This window comes from Bombus pascuorum, chromosome 1 (genome assembly GCF_905332965.1).
Source record: "Bombus pascuorum chromosome 1, iyBomPasc1.1, whole genome shotgun sequence".
Taxonomy (NCBI): domain Eukaryota; kingdom Metazoa; phylum Arthropoda; class Insecta; order Hymenoptera; family Apidae; genus Bombus; species Bombus pascuorum.
The window spans coordinates 16082683-16104499 of NC_083488.1; the positions used below are offsets into that span (position 1 = coordinate 16082683).

Sequence of the window (21817 nt, forward strand, 5' to 3'; positions counted from 1 at the left end):
CTTTTACTGTATATCATTAACTCACGCAATGCTTTATGTTAGGTATTATCGCCAAAAATCAGAATTTGATGGAACGACATTACAGTTCTCAGAAATAATATATAAATTCATCGGTTAATTTGCTTTATGTATTTCTTTATTTTACCTTCATTTTTGCTTTTATTATTCTTGTCGTGTACCAAAAATTTATTTACCTATTAGATTCTAGTTTTAGTTTATAGTTCTACAATCTACATACAAATGCATCGAGCTATTACTGCTGTTCTAAGAATATCAGTGTAAGGTCCAATAAACTCAAGATACAATTTGTGAACTAATTTCGAAAAACGATGTTTTATCTCTAAAAAAATACTCTGTTTACGACCTAGATTGTAAATAGCATTAATTAGGTATATTCTCCCGCTCAAAAATTTACAGTATGTTTCGGTCTTAAAAGATCTTAAAAGACATCATATCGCCTTAAAAGATAATGACTACCTTGAGTAAATAACAGTTTTATTCATAATGCTATTCTTTGACAGTGTTGGAATTATAATTGGAAGACTGCGAATGTTTATGCAAATTCATATTGTAGAGAATACAATTGCAAACGTAGAACCTCGATAGAAAACTGTTTCATCTGTCAAGTATTATAGGAAGCGCTATACTTTGAATATTTTATACATCTGTTCATATTATGTGCATTCTGTACAATTTCGTACTTTCGAATTTGTTATAAATTCATAAAAATTCGCAATCGTTTTAACGTAAAACAAATTCGTAATGATATTTCAAGATAAGATCTGTAATTGTAATATATGCGATACCCTCCTCTTGTTTCTCGAGCAGATATACGAAAACGTTTGTCGAAAAAGCAAAAGATGTTTCAAACACTCGGGCCGGATTGTATACACAGAGTTTCTAAGAGAGTTCGCATACTTTCGTAAGCCGCTGTATTTGGTCAGCCGTGACAATATTCCACCCTCTTTCGGCATTGATTTACATGGACCGCGACCCTGACGAGGATAAGCTTTATTAGCAGAGACGCCACGGGGTTGTTCTCCTCCCGCACCCTGTTCCACGTCGACAACCCTCTTGCACAGGCGCGTGTACATCGTGTGACGTAGTCAGGAAAAGTATTGCCAAGGGTAGCATCGTGCACGAAATGCGGGTTAGTAGGGCACGAGCGTCGCGACGCCGAGCGTCGACGTCGTGTCAGTACCACCCGTTCGGTTTCTCGCATTCCTATTCATTCGTCGGTCTTTTATACAAGAATTTACGTTGGCTCCAACGAATTAGATCTATAAAACGACTGAAAAAAGTGAAATCTTAATATTTTGGTGCAAATACTCATGGGATGCGAAGTTGGTGGAGGAGATGGCTCTGATCAAATGCTGCCTCGAGACAGAGGTGCCTGACGTTTTCGAGATTCTCGCACGAAAGTGCACTGACCCAGGCTGTGAGTACAAATCAGTTGTTTTACGATAAGATGATAAACATTTTAGTTAAAAGTAAAAATTTTAGAAATGATATATGCACTGCAGTATGTACAATAACTAGAAACGAAACTTCTATACAACTGTATTTATCATAGCCGGCTACATATTAATTAATTAGGTTCAGGTATATTAAATTTCGTATCGTTTCGCATCTACGTGTGACAACAAAAATTTGCGCTAAGAAAATGAAATGTAAAATGTAATAAAAAAAAAACATTTTATCGGAAAATAACTGTATGTGCAAATGCTTCTTGCAGGCACTCGAAGTACATATGTATTAGGACACTTACTTCGTTACATTTGTTGGAAAGCTAAATTAAATTCTTAAAAAGCTTCCTCGATAAAAATAAAGTGAAAACTATTTACAAAATCGGGTAAAATCTGATTAATTCGTTATCTATAAAATACATACACCTTGAACTTATTCAGTTGAAAGTTGTTAAAGGAATTACGATTGATGCAGTTTGATTTACTTTATATTTTCACATAACATTCTTGGCAATTCCATAAAATTAACTTTTAGACTTTTATCTAGAGAGTTCACGAGTCAATAGGAAATTGACTGAAGCTGTGGAACACGTGCTTCCGCACGGCTGTTATCGCAACTCGCAACAGTTTCCATGTAGTTTGACAAACCTACATCTGCGTTTATCGCTCTTTTGATATGACATTCGCAACCATAAAATTGTGCATCAAAAGCATACAAGAATTATTATATAAGTAGTTTGAAAAGAGAGTTATGGGAACAATGAAAAATAATCAGTTGTAAAGCTTTTCATTTCTTCGAACTTCTGCAGCTTTGTATCGAAAATTGTGTATTTATGACGGCATTAATATAAGTCTATCGATTTATCGATGGTGTATATAAGTAATATTCATTACTTCGCATAAACTTTGAGGATATCCTGCACACTATATTATCTTGCAAGTGTTTCATGTTTCCATCGAATACCTCCGTACGACCTAGTTTAAGTGTCCTAAAAAGCAAACTGTATGTTGTAATATTTGCAAGAATATAATATTTGAAACAAAATTTATTCGTATTATTTATATTTATTTGTCTCGTATTATTTTTACTATCATAATTCGAAGCATATAAGTATAGCGTGGATGTTTCCGTGGCTCAGAATAAAACGAAAACCAAGAATAACAATATTACATTACAAATTGCGTTTCCTGAGAAAATCAAATTTGAAAACTTGTTAAACATGCGCGAATTTAATTCATTTCCGACTAAACAAAACTGGACGATCAACTGAAAATTGTTCTAAAAATTATGTAAAAATAAGTTAAGAATTTCTAATCAAGTGATTCTATAATTTTGTAACAAATTACTCGCTAAAACACACACACACACACATTTGAAAATAATACAAAATTGTGTGCAATTACAAAACAGCGTACAATAACCTCAAAATTCCAAGTTGATGTTCAATCAAATTAAACGATGACCGTGTCTCTATTGCATTTTCGTAATCAATTTCCTAATTTTCTAATATATAACATTAATTTTACGACATAGATAGATGGTATAAATTGATTTTGGTATACTAAGTATGATAGAACAATTTTCATATAACCGTTATTTGCAAACGTGCGAACAGATAAACGCGCGATATTGTATTGATTTTCGAAGCGCGCTGTCAACATTCGGAACATCTTGTCTTCCTGAATCGGTTTAGCTGACAGGCGTTCGCGCTTTTACCTTAAAATAGTTTTTCCCCAGATAATGCACGTATATGTGTCTCACAAAGGTGAAGAATGCAGTTCGTTTGTGTTTGTGTTTGTGCACAGTACACTGATTACGTTAAAGTGGAAAATTCATATTCGTGGGTAACCAACGTTGATAATTGCGTAATTAATTTCTTTGATCGTTAATAAGAATTTTCAATTTCAGTAAAAAGAAAGCGATTCTCTTATCTTCGATTCATTATTGTATTTCTTAAAACAAATAAGTGCAAATTATGGACACCTACCCTCAGAAGTTTGAAGAATAGCGTTGACGCGATTAAATACAGTGATTAGAGCAATATACATTTTAATGAAAATATTTAAATATCGACGAGTATGTTTCTTTATTTTAATTGATTTAATTCCATCGTTTCTTTCATGAATAATATTTAAATCTTCTAGTAATTGATATTATTGTATTTATATTCTACATTATACTCATAATAACTGTATGCAATGAGGATAAAGATGTCGTAGAATTGCTAATGGATAGCGACAGTACCTACGTGTGTAATAATATTTAAATCTTCCAGTTATTCTACTTTTAAATAAGATGATGTTAAATAAATTGATATAAAATTTATAACTATAAGAAACTATATCTACGCTTCATTTGAGGCGTAGTTAAAAACATAATATGATAAAAAGTTTTTAAATGATATATTTCTTTATAAAATAAAAAAAAAAAAAACTTTTTCAATATCTTTTTTAAATTAGAATTCAAATGTTGAAAAAGTAAATCACACTGCCATCTTTCAACTCTTACCTACATTTTGAAATATAACTCAGGTCGACAAAAACGAAATAAATCTTACCGACCTTAAATTCTTCGTGACAAAATTTTGTCATTGAAGATAAATGTAAATTCGTCTATGATAAACTGTACAAAATACTTATTTATAACTTAACTCATACACATTACAATTACTGTACAAATTAATAAACTCCATATAGTGGTATTTTACACTATTTTATAAATAAGAATTGCATATAGAGCAAATCGCATAATGATTTTTGGTAGCGGCTTAAAAGTACACATTCTATTGGTTACATCAGTCGATCGAAGTTTGTTCGAGTGTACAGTGGTTGTTCGATCGTAACGAAATGTTTGGTAAATATCGTGATTTTGTTCTGAAGCGTACAATTTTTTCGTGAGATGTCCCTTTCATATTTACGTACGATTAGTTAGTTTTCACCTATCATCCGATATATTTCACGGAAACATATTTTTCGCCCGTGTATATTTTCTCTCCTTCTATTTCTGTCAGGTTGTTGCTGGTGCTGTTCAGCTTTACGCCCACGATATAAAAGACTTGTTGACAATATCTTTCCAGTAAATCCTCAGGTAAACTTTATATTTTTGATATATTAACAAACTTTCATAATTATTTTATATTATCTCTCACAATAAATATATCATATCGCAGTTTCATTACGTAATTCATATTTTTCATGTATGTATTAATCTATAACATCAAATTCATTTAAAAAGAATATTGTTATTTTATTGAACAATATAAGAGCGAGATTTTTGTTGGGTAATCAACCATTAAAATATTAATTGGCTTACTCACTTGTAATTTCTTTTTTCTAAGTGAACTGAATTTTGTGTCAATTCTCACATAGTTTACAAATATTTTGTTTATGTACAAATATGTTATTATTAAAAAATGTATATGTATAAATACAAAAAAAAGTGTATCATGATAAAATTATTAATACACATACGATTGACATTTAGTCTTGATTTTATTGATTTTTAAATTTAAAACATCAATCTTGCTATCTAATATTATAGAAATTAACATTTAGTACTTTTTATATACATTAATATTTTTATAATTAGGATGGCTTAGTAAAAAATAACATGGAGAAACTGACCTTTTATTCATTAAGTAGCCCTGAAAAACTAGACAGGATTGGAGAATATTTGTTTCAAAGGGCTTCCAGGGACATTTACAGGTATGACACAAACAACTTAAGTGATAGAGAATTGCATATAATTAATTTAATAACTGTGAAAAATGCACACTCATGTGATCAATGTAAATTCTTGTTTACTTATGCTATATGCCAGTCATATAAATAACTGTATGTCATTAATCATTATCTTACAAAATGTTAATTTCTTATCTAGATATATTAGGTATTTTCATATTTGAATAAGAAAATATATAAATAAACATATTTATAATATAGGAGAAGAAATGGATTTGTTGTCATTGCTATGGAAGCAATGGATCAGCTTTTAGTAGCATGCCATGCTCAGACTTTAAATTTATTTGTTGAAAGCTTCTTAAAGATGATACAGAAATTGTTAGAATCTACTGATCCACAATTACAAATACTGGCAACCCAATCTGTAAGTTTCATTAAATAATTTTAGATACATTATATTATTATATTTATTTATATTTTCTAATATAAAATTTTGTTTAATGTTACCTTATCATTTATTACTATCAAAAATAATTGTATTTTTGGCATCTTTCAATTCAGTTGAACAAAGTGCTGGCTTCTTCTAGTTTGTCCGGTTTGCAAACATCGAGCAAGATACGCCGTCTTATCACACACGTTACGATTTCTTTGTATCAAAATACTCTGCAATGTGCCACTCCAACCACAATGACCATGCAATCCGCAAACAGATACGGCTTGCTGGAATTCAGGGATTGCAGGCATGATCTTTATATAGTTAAATATGTATAACTAATAGTTTAATCAAAATTATTTTATTATAAATTAGAATTAATTACATATTTGTTTTTAAAAAATTTATTGCATTATATTTTCTAATATAGGGTGTTGTAAGGAAAACACTTTCTGATGATCTAGTAGAAAACATTTGGGAACCTGTACATATGGATAAAATTGTTCCTTCATTGTTATACAATATGCAAAACTCAAGGTGATATATACAGAAAAAACCAGTGCATATGTACATTATGTAAACTGATTATTATGTATATATTTACAATTTCATTTTGATAGATATTCTAATAAAGAAGATGCAACACCAGATAGCCCAACTGAGGAACGGTCGGACCCACCACAATTTGCAGAAACTTGTATGCGAGAACTCGTTGGCCGAGCATCATTTGGTCATATAAGATGTGTTATTCGACCTGTTCTAAGGTTTGCATGTTACATTTCCCATTTGAAATTTAAGTCATTGTATACCTTTTATTGGGAACAAAAATAATTATAGGTAAAATTTTAATGAACATATTAATACAATAAAAATTATTTACAGGCATTTAGATAACCATCAGTTATGGGTCCCTAATTACTTTGCTATTCATACATTTAGGATAATTATGTTTTCCATTCAGGTTAGAAGAAAATCATTACATATTGTTATTACTTATCAGTAGGCATTTAAAAAAGGATAATCAATAAATATCAAAATATATCAAACATTTTTAGTCACAGTACTCTTATACAGTTGTGGAAGCATTAATGATTCATCTTGATGATCATTCAAAATCATCCCCCAAGATTAGAACAAGTATTGCAGATACTTTGTCCAAAATTATTTCCATTGCAGCTGGTGAAAGTGTTGGTAAGTTTTAATACGTATCAAAATTTGTCTATTTGTATTGCAGAATTATATAAAATAACATATTTTTAAAGGTCCCTCTGTGTTGGAGATAATAAATTCTCTGCTATCTCATCTTAGAGTTAGTGTAACAAGAAATCAATCTTCAAGTAATGATGAACAATTATATCAAGAGGCTCTTATTAATGCCCTTGGAGAGTTTGCAAATCATCTTCCAGATTATCAGAAAATAGAAATTATGATGTTTATAATGAGCAAAGTTCCATATAGTCAACCAGATCGTATAGTTTCAGTCGGTAAAGGAGATGTACTACTCCAAAGTATTCTTCTAAAATCTCTTCTAAAAGTAATTATACATCATTAACACGAGCAAAACACGCACGCTACTTAACACATACTTTTTTCTTATTACATTTGTGTAAATACATTTCAGGTTGGCACAAAATACCAAACTATACACTTGAATACAACTTTTCCACCAAGCTTTTTGGAGCCATTATTAAGAATGTCACTTGCAGCAGATGCTGAAATGCGGCTTTTAGTACAAAAAATCTTTCATACTTTAATCGATAGGCATCAAAATATTACGAAACTTGCGAAACCTACGTAAGTTGTCAATAGTAGATTGTTTTAATTTATATTATTTTTAATAACATTAATTAAATCTTTCCAAATAATTAATAATAATAAATAATTAATTAAATCTTTCATTTTTATTGAACAGAGTAAATGTCGCACAACTTGATCTTACAATTGAAAAAGGATCTAGACCAGATGTGATATTTATTCGTAAACATGGCCCTGAAATTTATTTAGCATTATATGAATCGTTGGAATTGGCAAGTAACATGGTGGAAAACGTAGAATCTATATATACAACATTGGCATTACTTGCCGTGGAATTGGCCTCAGAAGAAACTGTGTTGGAGTTACTAAGATTAGTGCTGAGTCTTCAGGATTTAGCTTTAACAAGTGGCCAAATCAGTATTTCACTCAAATTTAATTTGCACGCTATTGTCATCAGTTTGCTTGTACTAATATCTTACGTTTGTAATATTACTTCACTCATGGATTACGCAAATAAAGTAAGTTACAAATTGTTTCGTTTGTTGGTACATATTCTGGTCAATAAGAATATATTCTAGTTCCTTTACTTTTTATATTTTAAGATTGTAGAAGTACGACGAAAGGAAGCACCTCACCTTTTGCCTGATTTGCAATCTCAGTATGATAGTGGTTTATCTTCTAGATTAGCACCCGCTCTATTAGTTGATCAAACTGTTTTAAGCGAATGTTTAAAAGGAGCTGGTCTTGACAGTGGAAAATTGCAACAGGGATCTGGTTATAGTAGTATTTCACTACAACATCGGTAATAGTAATTATAGCAATTTTTAATTTTCTCATCTTATTAATTGTGTAATCTTTGTGATTATCAATTTCATATTTTTAGGCACTCGTGGGTCGATAGTGCTGGACGAAATTCGTTAGCCGATATTAATTCTGGTGCTACTGAATTAGATAGTGGTGGCTCATCTCCTGGTGTTCAAAAAGTACATCCTTTATATATAGTTCTAATTTATTTATAACGTTCTAATAATCTATTTTTTGTATATCTTTCATTCTCAGAAATTACCAGGAGAAGAGTTAACTTTTGAGAGTATGAAACGAATTCTAACAGAAAATAATAATAATCATGTCATAGAGGAAGAAAAACGAATGCAATTATCGCACTTCTTTAGAAACGCACCATTCCAAGATTTGGTATCAAAGACACAACCAAAGGTATAAAAATAGTTAATAAATTTCTTAATGGTAAAAAACATAAAAATAACGATAAATAATTTTACAGCATGATGTTTTACAAAGTAAGCTGTCAGAAATATTTAATACATTATCCGTTGATCCACGAAATGCAACTCAACCAGGTGGACCACCAACAGATACCAAACCAAGTCAAGCTCCAGCTTATGAAATACATTTCCCAGAACTATTTGTTTATTAAAATGACAAGTTTTTTTCTTGCTATGACATTTTTATTAAGTTGAACATTACAATTGCCATATGTCAATTATAATCAACTTAATTTATTTGTACATTTTACGTTAAAAAAATGTAGAACAATTTGTACATATAACGCATTTTGATACTGTTTAATGTGTGCAATTATATTTGCTTAATATTAATTACATTTGTGTATATATATTTCTTTTTAATATTTATAAATAATTAATACTTATTATTGTTATTTATTTCTAATTATAATAAGTATTATTTCAATTTTGTTAAATTTATTGCTCGTTATGTTTGCAAAAATATTTAAAATAATTTTAAATTATCGTTTCATAATTGTTTGTACTATGTAAATTAATGTTACGCGATTCATAACACATTCCTTCTTGTGCAACCCGTAAAAAAAAATAGTGACACATTTATGTACTAATACCCTATTATTGGTAAATTACGTAATATAATGTCAATACTATTTTATTGACAAGATTTGCTTTAATATTCGCATATCACTGGTATAATATTGTATAAAAATGTAATAAAATTTTGAAGAAGTAATGTATAGTTCAAAGAAAATGTAACGAAGTTGAAATATTCAAAACAAATTAAAGTTATTCAAAATAATATATGTATATATAAACAAAAAATTTAAATTGTAATAGGTAAATATTAACTGTGGGCTAATAAATATATTCATGTACTTGAAGACAAGACAATTTTTTTTATTGAATTTTTCTGTGTAAAGGTTCATACTATTACATTACCAATACAATTATTTTCTTTTGGATCATTGAAAGATTTTGTACAAAATACCCAGATGATTATTTACCAAGTACTAAGTAATTGGAATGAACACAGATGTTGGATTACATGTTGAATGCTTCAAGATTTATTTAATTCAATTTCTTATAATAGGAATGCTATCAACCTCAAAACGAGCAATGTAAACTTTAATATTATTATGATGTAAAAATGTGAGAAACATGTTCTGATATCCCACGTTAATTGGTCATTAATGATTTCTGTACAATTGTAATCTGTAGTGTATATAATTGTGCAATAGTGTGAAACAGAATTAAAGTCTCGATTTTATTTTTTTTTGTTTTTGTTTTTATGAGCAATCAAATTAAGGTTAGTATGTAAGACATACCACTCATGCAATGACTACTTAACATAATGTAATTTGAAGCGTTTAATTATCTGTGGTTCCGATGTGTGCAGTCAATTTGATACACTCTGGAAAATTCTTCAAGGCTCCACCTTCAATAATTCCACATCAAAGATAAGGACAGCATTTGGAGGAATAGTGTGTCTATGTCAAGGATAACATCGTAATATTATTTATATAATTATTAAGATTAACTATTTATGCCTCATTCTTCCTTCATTCCTATATTCTACTATTAAAAACAAAATTCAAATAATAATAGCAATTAAAAAATATAGTTATTTAGTAATAATGGCGTTACTTTAATGTATTAATTTCAATTACTCATAATATGCAAATATTGTGCAAAATATAAGAATTTACAATAATTTTTGTTTAATTATGAATAATTTGAATTAATTATAAAATTTGGTTTTATGCTTTTTCCTTAGATTCATCTCTAAAATTAATAATATTACAAATGTTTATCTTATATTAAAGGATATACTCCAGGATGTCCTCGGCTACCATAGGCAAAATCTGGTGAACAAGTTAACCTAGCACGTTCTCCAACACACATTTGAGCAACTCCTTGATCCCAGCCTTTAATAACTTCACCTTTACCGATTTTGAACTTAAATGGCACTCCACGGTCCCTACTGGAGTCAAATTTTTTTCCATTGTCAAGGGTACCTATTATACATTTAATAATTAAAATTTCACAAAATTCAAAGTACTGTAAATTATAAACAGCAATATTTTACTTAATTAAAATTAATAATGTGATTCAATAACAGTAATAATTGTCACATTAAAAATTTTTTTTATTTTTAAATCCTATTATCAATGTATACAATTTAATACGAATGACTTGAAAAATATTTACCTGTATAATGAACAACTACGGTCTGTCCAGTTTTCGGATATGTCTGACCTACACAGACATTACAAGAATGGTCGCATTATAAATGAAAAGTACAAAGTATTAAAATTTCATACAATACTAAACGTATTGAATAAAGATCGAAATTGCCTTATTTGGAACGGACCATCGCCAAAGCATGGTTTTCATAGATTTTCAGGTTGTAAATAAATCTCACCGTCTAAACTTTCCGGCATATTTTAATCACAATAGAATTAATGGGATTTAGTTGAAGTCGAACAGGAAAAAAAAGCACGAGGTGTGACTCGAAAAGAAAGAAACAGCGAATCGAAAAAGAAAAGTGAAAGATCGCAGAATACCGTGTACAGAATAATTACCATCTCCAGGAGAAAGAACTTCTACATCCACGCCCATGGCTATGTATTTTATGTTACAGAAATCGGATTCCTAACGAAGAAATAAGTAAATTTTGTTATACAAGATCAAGCAGCTCGTATTGCTAAACAGAATTCACATAAATGTGATTCTCGTGGATGCAAAAAACGATGCTAGATCCAATGCCGTTCGATGAATATAACAAGGTAACTGAAGACTGAAGATACCCTCAGGAAAGAAATTTTAACTGGAAAAGCCGCCGTTAGGTTCGCTGCATTTCAGATCTTCCGGTTAACATACTACGATCGATATGAATATTTCCGATTCAGCAAAATTTGAAGTAAATACCGTTTCCTTCATTTTTGCACTTAATATGTTGTATGGAACAGCTTTATAATTAGACTGCAAATTTTTATGCATTCATAAGAAATTTGAAAGTGTAAAATTGCACGAAATGCACAAAATATGAAAAAATGTATGAAATATTCAAAGTATAGTGGTTTCTGTAATAATTGGTAGGCACTATCTTCTTTTATACCTTCTGCATTTTTAATTATATTCTCAAAAATATGAATTTCATATGAATAAAAATCCGCAGTCTGTATACAATTTACGTAATTGGAATAAGTGATATTTATTTATATATTCAAATTATAAATTCTTAAACTAGTCACATTTTGAAGAAGAAAATAAAAAAGTTAATTATTCTAAAATAACATGATTAAGTAATTTGTACTCAATAAATATAGAACTCTGACGTCCTTTATTTTTCGTATACAAAGATAGTAAATAAGAGAATGAATATAAGTACTCGTACAATATTATATGGAATTATTCAGAGCTTAGTTGCACAGCAAATTCTTACAATAGAAAATATATTTACAAATCGCTTACATTAAAAGTACTAGTTGCAATAAAACTATATTGATAATACTTGAGAAAAAATTAAAAACTGGTTTTAGAGAGAATAGTAACATTATTTATATCTATATATATATATATATATAAAATACGTATAAATATAAAAACAATCGATATACATATAAAGAAATATTATGAAATCTAAACAAATTTGTTAATTTATACTTTCATATCAACGATGAATCAAGATAAAATATATAAAATACTTATGTAACAATTGGAAAGACAAGTAAATTATTATACTTCAAAAATAAGTACAATTATATAGTGGCAAAATTAACCTTAAATTTAATGGAATTTATCATTACTAAGAATTATTAAATAACTAGCACCATAAATTAAAAGTATAAATAGTCTAAAATAGTATAACATTTTCAAACATTTTTCTATCTTATATGTAAGATGCAATGTTATAATACTTGAGTAAATGCTAAAACTTATGGTTCTTCTTTCTCTGCAATATATATTCTTTCTAACAAAGCTAATGATATACTTCCTGGTATTCTTTGATGTTGATTTATTAAATTGTTGAGTGCATCAGCAACCTGAGAACAGAAATAGTAAATCTATAGTATCTAACGTTTCATGTATGTATATTATTATTTTTTATTTTATTTAAACTATAACAGCACTAAAAAATATTTGAACATGTTCATTACCTTCATTTGTAACTCTTCTGGTGTTAGATTCCCATCATACAGAATTGGTTTACCAACATATGTTGTCAACTTTACAGGAAAACCACCATAGATAGGTACAAAAGGAAATCTGGTGGCAGCATATATTCTCAACCACATTCTCCTACCCCAACTTATCGTTCTAAATGCTTCTCTAATATTCTTCGTAAATAAAGGTATTATGCACTGTTACAAAAATATTAATATTTAAAACTTGTACAAATATAAAAGGGAAGTATAATATAATAACATAATAATATAATACCACTTTAGCATCCAATGCAACCTTCGCAAAACCCACTCGCTTTTTCCACATTAACTGGTAATAAGAATCTCCAAACTGAGCTTCATATACACCACCAGGTGAGATTGCAAGCATATTACCTTCTTTCAAAATAGTAGAACATGTTTGGATTGTACCAGGTATTACTTTTAATACATCAGAAATTATAGACCACCCAGGGCATTTGAAAAGAAATCTATCTGCTACTGTGTGAATTAGCTTTGAATTTAAAAGTAATATTTTAGATATAAAGTAATAAAGGTCTACAGGTATAGCTCCATGATAGTATACAAAAAGTACTGGTTCATTTTGTGGTATATTTTGAAGTCCAACTACTTCATATCCTATAAAAAATACATATAAAATTTCAAGTTTTGTACTTCACAAAAATTAAATTATGTAATTCATTTTATAAAAATGATTATTATACTTAATTAATTTCATATGTAACATACCATACCAAATCCAGCCATGAGCATCCCAAACTGCAGCTACTACATTACGTGCAGCATTTCTCCAGTCTGTTTCATATGCATTTCTTAATCTAACTCTATGAAAATAAAATATTTAGATTGCGTAAAATTTATCACAAATATATGATCAAACTAATAACCTACCTGTGTAACTTATATATATACAGTATTAATGCAGTTAAATATAATAATATCCCAATCAGAAGTGGAAGTAAAAATGTTAACAAAAGTGGCATCAAAAGCCATAACCATAATGTAAAGTCCACATCAATATATTCAACTAAAAAGAGTAAATAAATTATTTAACGCATTTAATTTTCACTCAAAATTTTCATTCAATATAGTATGCAAATAAAAAGTAAACATAACTAATAATATACAAAATTTACAAAAGATTTATAATCTTCCTCTAAGATACTGGTAAGCTATACTATTACTGATAAAATCTCAATTATTTAAACATGCTTCTAATAGTTTCATTTGCAAATTATTAATGTCAGTCTTTTATACTTATATGCAAATTATATTATACATATGATTACATATGTATATGTATATAGAATTACATCTTTACCTATAATATCTTCTAAAATTTTCTGTAGGTTAAATATTACGGAAAACATGTTTAGATTACGGGAAAAACAAAAACAGTAGTAAATCTATAATTGCAAAAAATCTGATACTTCTTTTTCAAATATCCACATATTCTATTCACTGTTGGCAATATATTAAACAACAGTCTGCAAATTCTGTTCTCGTTTTCCCGACACTACTCATTTATATTCCTAAATGACTTGTTCTTAATTGTTAGTATCATTCATAAATATTTTAATATGGATTATTCACGTAATGCATTTTCACAGAACATTTATTACAGTTTGCATAATTTATAAATAATTTTAACTATTCTTTCAACCATCTTATATGAATTATGCATGTTGTTTGTTTAAGTTTAGGAATTAATTTTCTTGTTAAATACTGAAGGTAAACAATTACAAATCCAATAAATAGATAGAAATATGTACGTATTAGTACATATATGGTATACATGTACATACATTATACACGATCGTGTATGTTAGTTAACTATATACATTCGTATAATGTCAAGTTGTTACCAGCTAACTTCATGTACATTGTTTTCAATTTACGGATATACATACTAAACATCTCTTACTATATTAGAGCTTTTAACAATTACATACAGCGGAAATAATATTTCATTTCTAATATTACTATGTATTTAAATATCGATATACCTCATATATATGTATATTTAAATATTTGTTATTTATAGAGCTAAAGTTCTGTAACTTATGAGATGTTTAAATCATTATGATTTTTATTAAAACTTGTTAAAAATATATAGAAAGTACATAATATGCAAAGGTATTCCAGATATGCAAAACAAGTCTTTATTTAGGTTTCATTCATATAGTTATACTTATAAAAATATGGATTTGTATAAAAATTCACAATCCAATAATAAGTAATAATATGTAATTTAAATGATATAGTTCGTTACCAATAACGAATTATAATTTGAATTATTTTAATTAAGTTTTTTTGCGGTCAAATGACATAAATATGTTCATAAAATGTAACATCTGTAACATCTAATATTTTTCTACTAATATAATGCTTCTATGAAATATGTTATTAATCATGTGTGCCCTGCTCAATATTTAAAAGGAAATGTAATAAATCATTATACATATCCTTAATTTTTAGAACAGAATACATATATTTCAGTGGACATTTAAATTATGTACAACTTTACATATAAATCTTAATCAATATTACAGTTAAGCATAAACAAGTTAAAACAATTTTTACGATGTATCTACATTAATAAATATAAATAAATAAGTAATCGGTTTGTAACAATATACATGATCATTCTGAAGATGGCGCTGAAAATTGAAGAAAATATAGAAGACAATATCAGAGAAGAACAATATAAATCACGAATTTTAAAAAAGTGCAAGATTGATGTATAGAAGATCGAAGTGAATTGTATAATTGTAAATATTTACATTATTGTAACACGTATAAATTTTAACAAATAAATTCGTTTGAAAAATTGGGCAAAATACTTAAGCAACCATAGAAAAAGAAGTTTGATATTGGCATGAAGTTTGGCGGTATATTTCATTGGCGAATTTTCGCATTAATGCATAGTTATATATATCGTCGCTATAAGGAGCAATTTCACGTAACTTTTAATCGTTGCCAATAAGCTGAGAAAGGAAATAAATTCATTTATAAAGTGAATTTGGACACATTTAGAATTTTTCTGTTAGACTTGCAAGATATTAGCGAAGATTACAACGTAACTAAATTATTTCTGTACACTCCGTGTTTATTTTATATTGTATTTTAAAAAGAAAATGTCTATGGTCTCGTCATTTCGTTGTAAATGTGTAACAGTGAATTGTTTATGAATGTTGCTTCAGGTAGAGATTATTATTTTTGATTTTAATAATGTGCATATTGCATCATTGCTAACATATGATGTCAATTCTGTGTGTCAATCTCTTGTACAATCTATATTTTATTAGAAATATTTCCTTGATAAAGTTTGTTATGATAGAATTATCATTCTAATTTGTAACGATGCGTAACGAACCAATGGACGATCAACTTCACTACGACGTGTCAATAGTTAATAAAATGATTTTGCAATGTATCAACATTTTTTTAAACTAAATAATATCAATGTCATTTGATAAAATAGTAAAACTTCATTAGTAAAAAAAGACTTACATAGCTGCACTATTCCGATATATTTTCGAAATTTATTTTCGTCGCTTTATCATAGAAATAAGAATATATAATGTGCTAAATAAAAAATGTCTGAAAAGGTAAATGTCCTTTAAATAGAAAACAAATTGTATCAGTGTAGTAATTATTAGTGATTCTACAATTTTTTGTATAATGTATTTTTGTATAACATCTGTATATGTTTCATAACTTCACTGATGTTGTCATATAATTACATATGTTTGAATTGTTGAATAAATTGATAAACTTTATGATTTGTGTAAATAGTAACATTGTTTTTTCAGGTATAATACAGTAATGCAATATTGAAAATCTTATTTTATTAAGACAAAATGTCAGATAACAATTTGCCGCACATATTCTATGGATTTGATTCGCCTGGTAGGATAGTACGTTTAGAATCTAGTATTACCACACGGCCTAATATTGGTCGTCTTTCAAGTATAGAAGAAACATTAAGAAGACTTAGCACAAATCTAAGGCCAGAAAGACAAACTAATGAATCAAACAATGGTAAGATCATATTAATAAATGCTAAAATTATAAATATCATATATGTACTAATAATAACTTTTTTCTACTAATAGTATATATTTATATAATTTTACAACTTGTAGAAGTATTGCAATGCATATACAAAGAAAATTAATGAGTTAATATTTAAAATTGAACCATTGTCAAATACAGTTCATTCCAGAAAATTGTTATACATTTATATCACTTATATTATGTGTTAAAATGTAAGACTAATTAATTAACTAATTAATTAAACTTGATTAAAGAAATATCCGATGCTCAACCTCCAGCGATTTTATCAAATGAGGAACCAGTACCTATTGTATTGTCAGAATCTGTAAACATTGAACAACCAAATGATATGATTGATGGTGCATCTTCCCCAAACCAATCAGACATTAATACATCAATAGCAAATACAGAAGATGAGTATGTATATTAATATATATTATAATTTTATATATAAAAGATAAAATTTCAATACATGCTTCTTAACAAAACATTTATGTTCAATTCAGCAAAAGATATTGCTGGGTATGCTTTGCAACGGATGAAGATGATGCAACTGCTTTATGGGTAAAACCATGTCATTGTCGTGGTACCACAAAATGGGTACATCAAGGATGTATTCAGAGATGGGTTGATGAAAAACAAAAAGGACATGCCGGTGCACATGTAGCATGTCCACAGTGTAATACAGAATACATCATTGTATATCCAAATATGGGTTAGTTATTTTAATATTTATATATTTTAAAACAAGCTCAGATAGATTTGTTATTAAAATATATCCGTTACAATTATTACAAAGAAATATACTATAAATATATGTATATTGCAATATGTGTGTTAAATGTGATATATTTATTACAGGGCCGTTAGTAGTTGTACTGGATACTATTGATGGTATGGTTTTTCGAATTTGCCCATTTATTGCAGCTAGTATAGTTGCTGCATCTGTATACTGGACAGCTGTAACATATGGAGCAGTAACTGTAATGCAAGTAGTTGGTCACAAGGATGGTCTTGCTATAATGGAACAAGCTGATCCTTTGGTATTATTGGTTGGTTTGCCAACTATTCCAATAATGTTAGTTTTGGGAAAAATGCTCAGATGGGAAGATCAAGCACTTAATCTTTTAAGGCGACATGCATATAAGGTTCCTATTTTGAGGCATTTCTTGCCTAGTAGGTATGTACAAAATTTGAAGTAATTATATCATGTGTTTCATATTCATATTATTTTAGTTGTTCAAGTGCTGACAGAGTACAATCTGAAGATCTACCACCTATGAGTGATCCAATGTCAGCAACTCGTATTCTTTGTGGTGCGCTTTTATTACCTAGCATTGCCAGCATATGTGGCAAAATATTTTTTGAAAGCATACATTCTAATTTTCAAAGAACATTGCTTGTATGTATACATATATTAAATATATTTATTATTAGTTAAATAATTGTCCTAGATTTTTATGAAATATATGCATTTATGTAGGGAGGCATAGCATTTATAACAGTAAAGGGTGCATTCAAGATATACCATAAACAACAACAATATGTAAGACAATGTCAACGTCGTATAATGGATTATACAGAAAGTAATGTTTCATTATATAGAAGACAACAAAATTCTGAAACCAGCCAGACAAGTTAAATACATACATGCAAGAGATTCTTGGAACAATACACTATCAAACGACATCTCAGTTAAAAAAAAAACTAAACCTCATAATATACTTTTACCATGAAAACAGATGTCCAGTATATTACTTTTATGTAATAATATAAGTTTGTGGGTACTTTAATCAAGTCTAACAAATACGTAAGTTATATATACACATACATACAAAAATAATAAAGGGAAATTATCATATACATAAATATAATTAGTAAGTTATCTGTCTAAGGATGAACATTTAATTGAAAGAAAATGGGTATGTTACATCTCCTAAATTTAATTGTCAGTGAAGTTATATTAATATTGACTCATCCTTTCTTCCGTACAAAATAAGAATTGAGATATGTTAATGTCCTTACTACAATTCAGTTTTCCTTTGTTCGAAAGAATCATGCAGGAAGAAAATAGTAAATCTGTAGTTCATTAATAACAAAAACTGTATATTTTATGAAGTTAACACAGCACAAGTTTTCTGTGCTCTGATAAAAATAGGCATGGTATGTTTTTAGGAATTATTTACATTTTGATTACGAGTGCAAAAAGAAATACAGTCTTTAGAGAAGAAATTTATTTCTATGATAGATAAAGTCTTGGATTAGGTATTGACTATATTAATATATATCAAGTAAAAAAATTTTGAAATACAAGTTTATTTTATGTAAATGCTTTATTTGCTGTAGATATAAGAAATTAGTAAATATCAATTTAAATCAATAAACCGTGTTTTTTTATACCTTAATAAATATAAATAACCAATAAATTAACTAACTTATCACTTATAATTTTTTAAGTTCACCAGATAAATTATAATTAATATTTAATATTTAAGTTATTACTGTCATTATGTTTTAAATATTCATTCAAAACAAATTAAAAAATATCTTTATTCAATAAGTTAAATATTTAAATTTACAATTTTTTACATATAAAATTGTGGCCTTTTTTTAAATGATAAAAGATATATTCGTTTGTAACAATATAATCATCACCATTAATAAAATAGAATAAATATATAATGAAAACTCTGGTATCACAGGAATATTTTAAGAAAGACTGTATGATATATAAATATATTTATTATTAAGCTATTTGTAAATTGTATTAAGTACAATATAGTATATATTTTAGAAATATTAATTATTTTGAGAAGATTGAATTTCTTGGTCTGTAAGAACTATGTAGACAATTAAACTGAAAGGATTATAACATATACATCAAAATATAATGCATATCTTTTTACAATAGATGTGATAAACCTATTTCTTAAATATTATGTAATATAAGTAAGTATATATTTTTTATACAATTAAAATTTTTGTTTTTATTCAATAATTATCATATGCCTTTGTTTATCACGCATTACATGTAAAATGTATTATAATACATTCTTTGTTTACATCTTTATTCTATGTATCAACGAAATAGTAAATATAATGTAATCATTTCACATTGGTAATTTTTATACAGATAACATTTTTGTATACAAAAAGTCAATAAAAATGCAGAGTCATAGATTAGAAATTACATCCAATTTCAGTACAAAATCCATAATAAATAAAAATAAGCTATATCCACTATAAACTAATATTATAAAATATAAATTTTTTATATCACTTTTATATATGGAGTTTATCTAAACAATATATATGTATTCATAAACTTCCATATCTGCAAAAAAGTACAAGAAATAAACACCAATATTATACATTCAATTGAAATTTAAATATCCTTAAAAGTTTATAATATAATTACAATTGTAAATTAAGTCAATAAAATACAAAACTTTTTAACAAACAGAACAAGAAATATTTTTGGATACTTCAGGTCACATTAAAGGTGGTCCTGTGTATTTAAGGCTTCCAGAATAAAAATCTGGTGGACCTTCAATAACCACCAATTTAACTTCTTCCACTATATCTGAATCTGTACATAGCTTGGAACTACTAACAGTTTTGAAAAATGTACATGGTCTTGGACCTTTTCCAGAATCATCTACATCATATGGAGGACTAAGTATATCCAAGAATGCGGCGGGTCCTTCAATACATGTAATTTCATGTAAATTTTTGTCTCTTGGTGTAAGAGTACAAGCAGGTGAATTGCTGTGTAATGATATTTGTTTATGTCTATATGCCATTACTTCTTTGTTTAATCTGATTGTATGATCCTCATTTGGCTTCAAAGTATAATTGTTTACTTGAACTACACCACTGATTACCTATATTTTAAAGTACAGTAAAAATTTTAATCCTATATAATTTTAAAATAAAATCAGAAATTGATATATATATATATAATTATTAATAATATATATTATTAATTATGGTACAATATATATGACTAAAATTATATTTATATCATACCTTTAAAAATCCATACATTCCAGGATGATCATGTATTGGCATTGTAAATCCATGTTTCAATATAAAAATTGAAATAGCAAAGTCTTTATTTTCAAATATATCAATTACCCACATCGGAGCATGCTGTACTTGAATAAAATCAAGGATCTGTTTATTTAAATTTACATCTTCGGCTGTAATCTTGTTCATCAAGTACCGCAATTTGTCAAAGTTCTTTTGACAAAGCTTAAATCCAACATTACTACGTTCTTCAAATGTATTTAATGCTTGCTTCCATAACGTTTTAATTGCTGCCGTCATATTTATTTACTTTATAACACAATTTCTATGAATTCACCTTTTGTACAAATCATATTAATATATCAGTAACACACTTAAAAGATCTTAAGATATGTATATAGATATAATATGTAATTTCAAGATTTTGTTAAAAATTAGTAACACGTAACCTTAATAATTATAACATTGAAAGTTTACTACGGAAAAAACATGCTAATCGCTTAAATCAAGTAAATATTTTAGTAAATACCATTCAATTCTTGCACACAAATATTATTTACGTTCAATCTTTTCTTTTAAAACTTCGTTAAATTAGGTTGGTCGATGTTGTTGAAAGTTGTTTCATATTTACAAGTTAAATAAATTGTGTATTTTTATGTTTTATCATACGTTCTATAGTTTTTTAATTAACACGTCTCTACCACTTTTTAAAGAATAATACACGTTATTAATTGATTATTCTTTAATTAATCTGGTCCCTACAGATACTTTACGTCTGATACAAAACTTTGCTAAACATGGCTATGTGACTTAATACCAATACAGATGACATTGTAAACATGAATATGAGTGAAGTTCCGAAATTTAAAACACTACTTAAGTGATCTTTTTATTTTGTTTTTACATTAAATGTGTAATATCAGAGATAATACGAATGAATAC

The 21817-nt window shown here is 27.7% G+C and overlaps 5 protein-coding genes across 11 annotated transcripts; 2 read left to right on the forward strand and 3 right to left on the reverse strand.

Annotated features, from left to right (window-relative positions):
• The first annotated feature begins 783 nt into the window (after positions 1-783).
• Positions 784-9262, forward strand: LOC132906382 (protein EFR3 homolog cmp44E). Of its 3 annotated transcripts, none has more exons than XM_060958519.1 (16): positions 784-1438; positions 4478-4554; positions 5056-5171; positions 5409-5571; positions 5735-5887; positions 6011-6117; positions 6201-6344; positions 6463-6541; positions 6636-6771; positions 6843-7114; positions 7202-7374; positions 7493-7853; positions 7938-8137; positions 8219-8318; positions 8395-8550; positions 8618-9262. In XM_060958519.1, the coding sequence occupies exons 1-16, from the start codon at positions 1357-1359 to the stop codon at positions 8768-8770; spliced, it is 2472 nt and encodes an 823-aa protein (XP_060814502.1). In that variant the 5' UTR covers positions 784-1356; the 3' UTR covers positions 8771-9262. The 3 variants fall into 3 exon arrangements, with proteins under 3 accessions (XP_060814502.1, XP_060814522.1, XP_060814512.1); XM_060958539.1 differs by lacking the exon at positions 784-1438 and adding an exon at positions 4091-4320; XM_060958529.1 differs by lacking the exon at positions 784-1438 and adding an exon at positions 4351-4393.
• Positions 9263-9476: 214 nt separating this feature from the next.
• LOC132906420 (peptidyl-prolyl cis-trans isomerase Fkbp12) lies at positions 9477-11429 on the reverse strand. The gene is made up of 4 exons (XM_060958594.1): positions 11183-11429; positions 10809-10856; positions 10429-10615; positions 9477-10081 (listed from the first exon to the last, which is right to left on the reverse strand). Exons 1-4 carry the CDS (start codon positions 11217-11219, stop codon positions 10024-10026), a joined length of 330 nt encoding a protein of 109 aa, XP_060814577.1. The 5' UTR covers positions 11220-11429; the 3' UTR covers positions 9477-10023.
• Positions 11430-11920: 491 nt separating this feature from the next.
• LOC132906391 (monoacylglycerol/Diacylglycerol O-acyltransferase) lies at positions 11921-14581 on the reverse strand. Of its 2 annotated transcripts, none has more exons than XM_060958551.1 (6): positions 14109-14581; positions 13679-13814; positions 13517-13611; positions 13044-13405; positions 12761-12964; positions 11921-12646 (listed from the first exon to the last, which is right to left on the reverse strand). In XM_060958551.1, the coding sequence occupies exons 1-6, from the start codon at positions 14155-14157 to the stop codon at positions 12539-12541; spliced, it is 954 nt and encodes a 317-aa protein (XP_060814534.1). In that variant the 5' UTR covers positions 14158-14581; the 3' UTR covers positions 11921-12538. The 2 variants fall into 2 exon arrangements, with proteins under 2 accessions (XP_060814534.1, XP_060814541.1); XM_060958558.1 differs by having other exon boundaries at positions 14101-14580.
• A 954-nt stretch (positions 14582-15535) lies between these two features.
• Positions 15536-19149, forward strand: LOC132906447 (E3 ubiquitin-protein ligase MARCHF5-like). 4 transcript variants are annotated; one of them, XM_060958684.1, is made up of 7 exons: positions 15536-15558; positions 16603-16831; positions 17101-17263; positions 17353-17561; positions 17708-18026; positions 18083-18248; positions 18330-19149. In XM_060958684.1, the coding sequence occupies exons 2-7, from the start codon at positions 16651-16653 to the stop codon at positions 18486-18488; spliced, it is 1197 nt and encodes a 398-aa protein (XP_060814667.1). In that variant the 5' UTR covers positions 15536-15558; positions 16603-16650; the 3' UTR covers positions 18489-19149. The 4 variants fall into 4 exon arrangements, with proteins under 4 accessions (XP_060814667.1, XP_060814641.1, XP_060814649.1 ...); XM_060958658.1 differs by lacking the exon at positions 15536-15558 and adding an exon at positions 15632-15990; XM_060958666.1 differs by lacking the exon at positions 15536-15558 and adding an exon at positions 15632-15866.
• A 421-nt stretch (positions 19150-19570) lies between these two features.
• Positions 19571-21707, reverse strand: LOC132906469 (2-aminoethanethiol dioxygenase). The gene is made up of 3 exons (XM_060958697.1): positions 21405-21707; positions 20876-21212; positions 19571-20730 (listed from the first exon to the last, which is right to left on the reverse strand). The coding sequence occupies exons 2-3, from the start codon at positions 21173-21175 to the stop codon at positions 20338-20340; spliced, it is 693 nt and encodes a 230-aa protein (XP_060814680.1). The 5' UTR covers positions 21176-21212; positions 21405-21707; the 3' UTR covers positions 19571-20337.
• Between the last annotated feature and the right edge of the window lie 110 nt (positions 21708-21817).